This window comes from Arachis hypogaea, chromosome 12 (genome assembly GCF_003086295.3).
Source record: "Arachis hypogaea cultivar Tifrunner chromosome 12, arahy.Tifrunner.gnm2.J5K5, whole genome shotgun sequence".
Lineage (NCBI taxonomy): Eukaryota > Viridiplantae > Streptophyta > Magnoliopsida > Fabales > Fabaceae > Arachis > Arachis hypogaea.
This window is the reverse complement of record NC_092047.1, coordinates 76,171,372-76,182,687: the sequence shown is the minus strand read 5'-3', so window position 1 is coordinate 76,182,687 and position 11,316 is coordinate 76,171,372. Positions and strand designations below refer to the sequence as shown.

Below are 11,316 nucleotides of genomic sequence, written 5' to 3'. Positions count from 1 at the left end.
TAAAATTATCGGATCAGATCTAATTGCGGTTTTTAAGCTTGGATCCGATCCGCACATTTGCAGATCGATTGGATCGGATGTCGGATATATCTGCAAAATATAAAAATTTTTAAAATTTTATTTTTATTAAAAATATCAATAAAATCTCTTTTTTCTACTCTTTTAAACATATTTACTCTTAAAATATTATTAAACATACTTTTTTAAATAATAAATATAAAATAATACAACATATATGACAATTATTAGTTGAAATAAAACATAAAAATAATATTTACTTATTTATTTTTCGAATCCGCGGATATGCGAATACATACCTAAAATCTACAATCCGATTTCATTTATGTGCAGATTGGATCAATATCCACAATTTTTGAATTGGATCGATAAACACCGCAGATATGTGAATCGAATCTGATCCATGAACATCCTGTCAATAATACAAATTTGGATATTACTCAATTACTTTTGTAGAATTTTGGGGTATTTCCTTTTGGAATTTTCATTACTTTCCAACGAGGATATAGTAACGTTCAAATAGAAACAGATTCTAGTAATAGTCTTAGATATTTGCTAGTGTTGTTCAGTTACATCCCTCTCATGCAGCTTGTCCAATTATAGATCCAAACTTGAATATAGCAGATTCCTTATTTAGTTGTTTATGATGGATTTACTTCCCAGTATGATTCATTTCATTCAATTTTGTTGACATTACATATTAGGGAGGGTGAATTTTATGATAGTAAAAAGAAAGATTCTTCTACATGTGTATGTTTGTATTGTTAAAAGAGTAGTATGATAAGTGTTTGGAAAGAGAGTAATTAAAGAGACGGATCATACTCTTTTAAAGTTGTATTCTCATTTTAGAGAAAAAAGTACATCATTAATCACCATTAGATTAAGTTAATGGAGCTCACAGATAATAACTATTACAAATTCAAAGGTGATTAAAGCATCACTTTACCACTTTACTAACATTGTTACTTTAGAGGATCTTTTTTCTAAAGAGACAATATTTGACATGTTATAAGTAAAATATAGTGTATTTTGTCTTATATAACATGTAAATGATGTATTGATTAAATAGGCTAATTATATTTATGTTAATTAATTATTAAAGATAATATTAGACCTTGTATGATTTTTTTATTTTTGGACTTTTTGAATGTACGCTCTCTCTCTCCAAATATATTAACTTTACACACAAAAATTTATTAATATTTATTTATTTTAATATATTCCTTTTTTTTTATGACTTAGATATATTCAGTTTCACAAATATAAAAATGTATTTACATATTTTAACCAACAAAAAAAAATATATAACTTTACATATTTACATACATTTAAATTAACAGTAATATTTATATATAATTAATTTAAATATTATATCAATATATCTGTCAATATTACTCTGGGCACATATAGATATTAATAAAAAAAATATTATTCAAACACCACATATTCTTGACATCTTATAAAAATAGTTTGTTATTAATTATTTATATATTTAAATTTTTTTAATTAATAAAACAAAAAAAATTATATTTAATTATTTAAAAAATATTGATGTCAAAATAGCATTTGTAATACTGCCATTTTTATGGTGCAGAAAGAGAGAATATATATTTTGGGAGAGTTGATTTTTTTTAAGAATGAAAATTATAATAAAAATTTTTGCTTTTTGTTATAAAGGGAAATTAAAAATAAATTTAATTTTAATGTAGTGTTAGACTATTAGTATAAAATAATTTTATATTTACATCTAATGACGTAACACTACATTAACAAAAATAATTACTTTTTATAAACAGTGTGAATTGTCATCCAAAAGACCAAATATAATTACACGACTATGTAAAACACATTTTACACTGTCAATACATCAAAATTAAACTCACTAAAAATATGTGCACCCAAAATTTGTATAACACCAAACATATAGGAAAACATGGTAGACACCAAGAAAAATATAAGAAAACAGAGTTATTTTTCGTTATTATGTAGACGATATTTTATTATTTTATTTGCATTAAAATATCTATTTACAGTTATTTATAAAAAATAATTAAAAAAAATTCAAATACTAAAAAAAAAAATCTTTTAATAATTAATATTTCAAAAAAATTGTCTAAAAAATTAAATTCTTCAAGTTATTATTGGAATATTTTAGATGCAACCTATTATTTATAATTAACTTATTAATTTTTTACATTGAATAAACTATGTTATTGAGTGAATATTTAATATTTATTATTTTATTAAAGGAAAAAAGTATGTCTGAACAGATTTAACAAAATTATATAATTAGTTTTTTTTAGGGCATAAAACTGTGTTGAAGAAAGATGATAATTTTTCTAATATATATTATACATTCATTAATTTAATTTAAAATAAATATTAATAAATTTTGTGTGTAAAAATTAATTTTTCAGATGATATTTATTATGTAAATAAAAATAATTAATTGAATTTTATTTTTCAAGTAACATGAGTTGGAAGAAAAATTATTAACTTAGATGAAAAATTAATGAAAAAAAATTCAATTAATTATTTTTCTTCCAACTCATGTTACTTGAAAAAGAAAATTCAATTAATTATTTTTATTTACATAATAAATATCATCTGAAAAATTAATTTTTACACACAAAAATTTATCAATATTTATTTTAAATTAAATTAATGAATGTATATTTTATATTAGAAAAATTATCATCTATCTTCAACATACTTTTATGCCCTCAAAGAAAAACTAATCATATAATTTTGTTAAATCTGTTCAGATGACATACTTTTTTTGTTTAATAAAATAATAAATATTAAATATTCACTCAATAACATAGTTTATTCATTGTAAAAAATTAATAATTTAATTATAAATAATAGATTGCATCTAAAATATTCCAATAATAACTTGAAGTATTTAATTTTTTTTAGATAATTTTTTTTGAAATATTAATTATTAAAAGATTTTTTTTAGTATTTAAAATTTTTTTTTAATTATTTTTATAAACAACTGTAAATAGATATTTTAATGCAAATAAAATAACAAGATATCGTCGACATAATGTCGAAAATAACTATATTTTCTTATATTTTTGTTTTTGTGTCTACCATGTTTTCTTATATGTCTGGTGTTATGAGTCACAAAAAAAAATGTCTGGTGTTATACAAATTTTGGGTGCACATATTTTTAGTGAGTTTAATTTTGATGTATTGACAGTGTAAAATATATTTTACACAGTCGTGTAATTATATTTAGTCTTTTGGATGACAATAAACACTGTGTATAAAAAGTAATTATTTTTGTTAATGTAGTGTTACGTCATTAGATATAAATATAAAATTATTTTATACTAACACTATATTAAAATTAAATTTATTTTTAATTTTTCTTTATAACAAAAAGCAAAATTTCTTATTACAATTTTCATTCTGAAAAAAAATTAACTCTCCCAAAATATATATTCTCTCTTTTTGCACCATAAAAATGGCAATATTACAAATGCTATTTTGACATCAATATTTTTTAAACAATTAAATATAATTTTTTTTGTTTTATTAATTAAAAAATTTAAATATATAAATAGTTAATAACAAACTATTTTTATAAGATGTCAAGAATATGTGGTGTTTGAATAATATTTTTTATAAATATCTATATGTATCTAGAGTAATATTGACAGATATATTGATATAATATTTAAATTAAATATATAAAAATATTAAATTAACGTATGTAAATACGTAAAGTTATATATTTTTTTGTTGGTTAAAATATGTAAATACATTTTTATATTTGTGAAACTGAATATATCTAAGTCATCAAAAAAGAAAAAAGGTATATATTAAAATAAATAAATATTAATAAATTTTTGTGTGTAATAGTGTATGTTCCCGTACTCTGTACGAATAATACATAAAATTATATAAAGTTTTTTTATTAAAATTTAAATAAAAAATATATATAGTAATAAGCTAAATAAGTCCTCAGCGAGTAAGCCCTCGAAGATAGGAACAAATATGTCTTTTGCAGTGCATTGAATTGTATCCCCCTGAATGCATTAATTTTATAGAGTCATAGATAAATGAGGTTTATTGTTCAGTCATTACCAAAATAAATCTCAAATGCAAAGAGAAATTTTTACCTCTTCATCAAGGACAACCATCTCAATAGGTGCCTTCATCCCATATTTTACAAATTGAGAAACGGTCCAAAATCTAATGACACGTACTTTGAGCTTCCACACCTTATGCGCTGGACCAGCATTGATACACTTGATGAGATCATACCTAAAAATCAAGGACCTCATATTTAGTGAAAGATAAAAAAAAAATTATTGTGAAACAATCCACATGGCACATAAACTCACCTAGCTGACATTGCTACCTGCCACTATAAAATTACTCAAATATTATGAATTTCAGTATAGATAAAGAGTAAGTGTGGTGATCACCTATGTTATACTTATAAAGAGTCACAGCACTGTTCAACTCCAGTATTGGTAAGGATTGCAAGAATCTTTACGTTTCTATCAAAATTCAACTAAAAAAAAGGAAAAATTTTTGGACTATTCAGGATTAAGGAATCTGAATCATATCAATAAAATAATTATCAAAATTAGGATAGAAATTAATGGCCAACATTTATTGTGTTCCATTTACATCGCAAACTGGAGTTTAATTCTGAAAAATCAAAATAAGAAGCAATATATGCTGAAGAGGAAATCACCATATTTACATACACTAATTAGGTACTGTAAATCACAAGAAGTTTCGAAAAGGCATGAAATTATTTTATTTTTATATGTTGTCAAATCATTCTATATCATAGATATTGACATTTCAAGAGGTACAGAATAAAGGGGGTATGAGAATTAAATTTGATATATAGCACCAATTTTTTGTTTCTTAATCTGATATAATTTCCAAAAGGTTTGTTAAGAGTACCTTCAATATGACCAAAGATTGTGTTGAGAGCATAGTATCATATTTTCTATAATTTAAAATTTGAGGCATTGATTTTTATTGACTCCAAAAAAAATATTGCAACATAAGACAAATAAAAAAAATATAAGATTTAGACAAAATAAAAAAAAATTACGTGAAAAAACGTATTAAAATTAAGATCAATTATATGAAAAAATTAATTATATATGGGTCACATGCAATTTGGGATTAGGATTTTAAATTACATATATTAATGAATTAGTTTAGAGACTTACCATGATTACAACCAAGGTTCTGAGAACAGGGAAAGGATCCAACGAAGGATCTATTGGGAAGCTGCTGTTAGGACTGGGCATGTTTGTGTGCAAGTGTTCCAAGTGATTTTTTTTTTTGTAATCTAAAACACAAAACACAAAACACACAACCTTGAGCTGAATAATCAAATAATCATCTACAAATTTTACAAAAACACAAAGCAGCAGTAGTACAACGAAGCCAGAACCCAAAAATCAAATAATCATTCAACGATTTCAACAAAACATAAAACCCTATAATCATTCAATAATTTGTTGATTTCAGAACAGAGATTCAGAGAATAAAATGAAAATCGAAGAACAGGTGCACACCAAAGCCACTGACCTTCGAGACAATGACACTGAGACGACAGCGACAAGACGACCGCAAGCAGGAAGAATCCGATGGAGGATGGGCGCCAAGTGAGGAAGAAGACATCGAACAGGGAATTTGACTTGGAAAACACCGACAGTACAAAGAGAGACTCCTCGAACAGCCACGGACGGCGGCAACCGATCACTCCGTTCGGCGGCGGTGGAGTCTAGCTAGGGTTTTTCCTTTTTGTTTTCTTTGAATGAAGGAATGAATGAAAGTAACAAAAGAGAAGAGGGAGACCAGCAAGCAGTAACACGTTATTCCTTTCCCCCCTCGAAACGACGTCGCATTAGGCAAACCGGCTGAATACCGGTCCGATCCAAACCGGCCGTTGAGCTTTCATTTTTTTTTTAAGGCAAAACGGCACAATTAGTTAGATTATAAATTAATGTATTATAAATTAATGTTAATTCATATGTAGTATATAAGCAAATTTAATTAGAATAAATAACAATTTATTTATTTTATTTTAGACTTTATAAATGAAAAGACTAATTCACTAATATAACGAATTATAATTAGTGTAGTATAATTAGTTAAGTAATATAAATTATAATAAATTATATGAATTATATTAATATTTAAATATATAATCAAATCAAATCAAATCAATTAAATCGGAAACACTCTCCAAAGCATACCACGTCAGCTTCATCATTAAGTGCAGACATATTTTTATATAATAGAATAGAAGTTAATATTTTTGGAGAGAGAGAGAGAGCGTACATTCAAAAAGTTCAAAAATAAAAAAATTATACAAGGTCCAATATTATTTTTAATAATTAATTAACATAAATATAATTAGCCTATTTAATCAATACATTATTTACATGTTACATAAGATAAAATACACTACATTTTACTTGCAACATATCAAATCTTGTCTCTTTAATTACTCTCCTTCTAAACACTTGTCACACTACCTTTTTAACAACACAAACATACACATGTAAAAGAATCTTTCTTTTTACATTATTGAATTCACCATTAGGGAGATGTCTTTCTCTATCTCAGTGTTTGTTTGTGTAAATTAGTTTTTCTAGGCTTTCGCCTTGTTGCAAATAAAAAATGGTTAAGAAAAAAATTTTTGCAAAATATTTTAAAATACGATAAAAATAATAAAATATATTTTTTTTGTAAATAATAAATAATTTTATATCTGTAAAGATATATGTCTATTTAAAATAAATTTATTTAACCTAAAATTTAAAATAAAAATATTTAATTATATCTACAAAAAATTACATCGAAATTAGATCGCTAAAATTCTTTTTAAAAATATATATTTAACAACAAATTATTTTTATTGTATTTTAAAATTTTTTTAGATAAATTTAATAATTTGAGAATAGTTATCATGGTTTATTATATTTTTTAAGAAAAATATTATAGAGCTATTAGAATTTATTATTTTAGTTATTATTTAATGATAAATTTAATTTGTTTAGTCTAATTTTTTAGTCTATTAATCTAACAACATACTTTATTTTATATTTTTAAATATTAATAATTGATGATAAAAAATAATAAATTTTAATGACGCTCTAATATTTTTTATTTTTAATTAGAAAAAAGGTCAAAAATCATTCAAGATCAAGGTAGTACTAACATTAATATAGTACTATAGATAAGTTTGGATAGGTCTATAATTTTTTTTTTTTTTACTTTTAATTTATAAAAAATTATAGTATTAATATTTTGTGTAATTTTTATAATTTTTTAAAAAATTATTTAAATGTTTATAAAAAAGTTAAAAAAAATTAATTTTTTATAATAAGAAGATTTTTTTATTACTTTTTTAAATAAGTATTTTTAATTTTAATATAAATATTAATTGTTTAAAAAAATTTAATTAAGTTGTTTATTTTATCATGTTAGCATCTGCCTAGTCCTTTACTATTCGTCAATCGTCACTTCAATTTAAGAATTTGCGAGGGGCGTTCAGTTCTGGGCGGGCAGTGCTATATAATTGGGTGGTGGAGGCTGCGCTGGAAACTTAAGAATGGGGGAGTCCGCTAAACTAAGCAACCTCGACGAGATACTAAAGCCTTTTCATCAGAGAGCTTCTGAAGCAGAGGTTAGAATCACTTTCACCCAAAACCCCTTGCTCTTTCACTCTAATTAAAGCTTACTTTGATTCTCGGTACTTGCTATAATACATAGATCTATTCGTTCAAATTCATGCGTTTTAGCAATGTGTGCTTTGTTCTCTTTTCAGTTTTCAAAATTAATTAGGCAAAACGTGAATGTAGTAAGTTAGAATTATCTTCATCGCAGGCTAGAACTTGCGTAGTTCAATCGAGACATCCAAGTAATAAAGTTGATTCTTTGACTAACACGTATTCTAATGGAGTTTGTTAAATGATAGTTGACACTTTGCCACACTACATTCGCAATTTTAGTCCGTTGAGTTCTTATTCAAATTAACCTTGTATGTATTTATTTATCCAGATACTGGTTCATTCTTCGTGTTTACAGCTGTTCCTTACTTCCATCTCATTTGGCTTTCTTCTTTTGTTATTAATTGTTGGAGTTGCAATTCAGTTAAGTATATGGTCTAGACAACCTTTATAAGCAACAAACATTATATATATATATATATATATTTTTTTTTTTTTTTCATTTATCACGATATCCTCAAAGGGCAAGGAATAATTTGCCGCGGATCTTAGGTCTACTTAAGGGTCTGTCTGGCCACTGGGTTGCTTGCATACACAAGGTAGCATTCGAACCCTCCAAACTTTCTTAAGCGGACGAGTGAATTGATCATTTCACTAACCCAAATCAGTTCAAACATTACATTATTGATCTAGCTTTTGGTGTAGAATTATCTTAAGAATACTATTAAAGCATATAGTGTAATCGATGCTTGGGCTACTCTACTCGCAGGTGTTCAGTTACAATTTTGATTGAGATAAGCCAGATTATGTGCAACTGAACTTCGTTTGAGTGTAAAGTAGACTGTATTACTTTGTATCAGCTCTGAACCGGTCCATGTAATATTATGAAAAGGATCGCTGCCAGAAAGTCTCTTTCATTTGCTTCCGCCAATTTGCTTATGTCTTGTGCAGAAATGGGATTAAGTTTTCGCTATACTCTCTAACATAGAATTATGGTACTGCCAACTGCATGAAACTTTGGCACTTTACTTTGTGGTTTGGTTTGGCACTCTTATAAGGGAAAAAGAATATTTTGAAATTAAATGTCATCGTTGGAACTGGCAGAAAGTTGTCTATGAACATCGAGCAACATTGAGAAGTAGTATCATTGTTTTAAAAATAAAAAAGCTTTAATTCCTTATGAGTTATGTCCTTGTGTTTGTCTTTCATCTGTGCCAATCCAAAAATATGAAACTTATTCATAGTGGACTTTATACATGAGAAATTACTGAAGGATTTTTACAACTCTAATACCACTTATTCAAATTGTAGGCTCGCTTACAAAGACTTGAAGCTTCCTTAAATGCTAGAAAAGGTAGGTACTAAGGTATTTGGCACTAAGAATAATATTTCTAGATTCAAGTCTTTCAGAGGTTATGGGCCTAAATTAGGAATAATATGGAACTTGCTCAGATGCTGGAAATGAGGAACACTTGAAAACGATAAATGATCTTCAGTCAAAGCTAGAAGTTTCAAATGCAGAACTAATTTCAGAAAAGGAGAAGGTTATACTCGTTTTGGCTTATGTATGTATATATATATATATATATATATATATATATATATATATATATATATATATATATATATATATATATTTGTGAGGGGTTAAGCTTCCTTTCATTTTACCAATGATTTGAATTGCAGGCCCAGAAGCTTGCTGCAGAAAATGAAAAACTTCAATACCGCATAATTCATCTTCTACGAGCACTGAAGGATAATGATCAGAAGTTAGAACAAGTAAGTCTTACTGATATTCTTTGCTTTTATAACTTTTATTTTATGGATTTATCATTAGAACCTTGTATGGAAAGTATGCACTGTTGTAATCGGAGTCTCCGAAATATTGTTTTGCAATTTTGTGGGGCATTCATTGATTTGGATGAACTGATGTATTTACAAATTATGAGTCAATTTTTTCTGTTGATTTCATTTTTGGAGAATATGTAGTTCGACATATTTTACTTTTATTTAGATGTTTTACATGCAAATTAAGAATTCTATCTGTTTATGAAAAAAAAAAAACAAAAGCATGGCAAATGAAAGGGTCTTCATAAAATTAGTATGAAATAAAGCTAGCTTTACCCACGGGAAAAAATATTATAATAAAAAAATAGTAATGAAAAAAAAAGTAAATAAAACAAATAGCTAAATGGTGTTGAATGGTTCATATAAGCAGTAGTTTTTTGGCAATACCTTTTCATTATAATATATAAATTTGAAATATTATAAGATATAGCATTGACATTTTAGAAAAATGTATCTGTGGATTAATATCAAGGTGGTTGGTCTAATAAAATGGATGTGGTGTTGAATGGTTTTGTATGCATAAGATAGGTATATAAATTTAAGCCAAAAGGTTACTAAGTAATGCTTCTGCTTGCATTAATGGTTACTGTGATGGCCTTCCCTGTTTCTGTTTACTTCATTTGAGGTCTTCCAATGATTATTTAAGATCATTTAATGAACGTGGGCTGAACATTCGAACTTGTTTTTTGCTCTGTTATATGTGAATGAAATTTGAGTTATACTGTTAGTATTGAATGCGGCTCACGGAACATGGCTAAACCGGCTATTGTCATTTCCTGATCTCAGGTTTCAGCACGAGAACAATTGGAAAGCTTAAAATTGCAGGGTTCTTGAAATTTATTGGCCAACATAAGTTTATTTTATTTTATTTTATCATTGGAAAGCCAAACAATTTATTGAAGTTTATCATTATCATTAAGTATTGCATATTCTACATCTGTTTGGCTTACTGGTTTTATAACTATAGCTTTCAGATCTTTGTCTTCCTGTTACAGCTTAATGAACTAAAATTTCTTAGAATTAGAGCTATATAAGATGGACATAGAAAATCTAGTCAGGATTGAACAATCTCTTTTCTTTTTCTTACAATTTCTTTCACCGTATTTCTATATCTTTTCTTTGTCTTCCTTTAATCATTTTGTTTCTTTACTCAACCAAGTGCCAAAATTGATGAATTTTGTTTGACGGCTTTTGTTTGTGATGCACCAAGAAGAAGTGTAGTGCACCTCATATTTCTTGATCTCTTTCCTCCAATCTCTTCGTCCTCACTTGTGTCCTAATCCAACCCTCATGATTTAAGCTGCTGAGTTCCTCATCTGTAGGATGCCTTGACATTTTAAATTTTAATTGGGGTCACCTCTTTCGTGAGTGTGCCTCCCTAAAGTGTATTTGCCTCGCCACATGCTCATGTCCCCCAACTCTTTTGAGTTTAGATTTTGGCTTTGATATAGAAATATAGAGATAAGAGACAGACATATTTTCTGGCTCAAGTTTTAGAAACTACAAAAAAAAAAAAAAAATGCATGAATTTTCTGTTCCTGAGATAGGAAAATTTTGTATTTATGTAATCTACTACTATATTTTTGTCAGAAAAGACATTATTCAAATGCCGCTTAAAAGATAGTTATAACATTGGAGCCGCTTCTTATTGACCTATTCTTTGCTCCCACCATCATGAGGGCAAATGGAGCACCTCAACCTCTACTATCCTTGATGACCGGGGAAGTCA

The 11,316-nt window shown here is 26.5% G+C and overlaps 1 protein-coding gene across 1 annotated transcript; it reads left to right on the top strand.

Annotated features, from left to right (window-relative positions):
- The first annotated feature begins 7,469 nt into the window (after nucleotides 1–7,469).
- LOC112727547 (uncharacterized) lies at nucleotides 7,470–10,655 on the top strand. The gene is made up of 5 exons (XM_025777341.3): nucleotides 7,470–7,696; nucleotides 9,051–9,093; nucleotides 9,192–9,283; nucleotides 9,426–9,518; nucleotides 10,374–10,655. Exons 1-5 carry the CDS (start codon nucleotides 7,622–7,624, stop codon nucleotides 10,419–10,421), a joined length of 351 nt encoding a protein of 116 aa, XP_025633126.1. The 5' UTR covers nucleotides 7,470–7,621; the 3' UTR covers nucleotides 10,422–10,655.
- The last annotated feature ends 661 nt before the right edge of the window (nucleotides 10,656–11,316 follow it).

Bases quoted from the DNA above. Each gene is read 5' to 3' on its own strand.
- LOC112727547 (XM_025777341.3), top strand. From the start codon at position 7,622: ATGGGGGAGTCCGCTAAACTAAGCAACCTCGACGAGATACTAAAGCCT. The intron at 7,697-9,050 runs GTTAGAATCACT...TTCAAATTGTAG, and splicing joins AGAGAGCTTCTGAAGCAGAG to GCTCGCTTACAAAGACTTGA. The intron at 9,519-10,373 runs GTAAGTCTTACT...TCCTGATCTCAG, and splicing joins ATGATCAGAAGTTAGAACAA to GTTTCAGCACGAGAACAATT.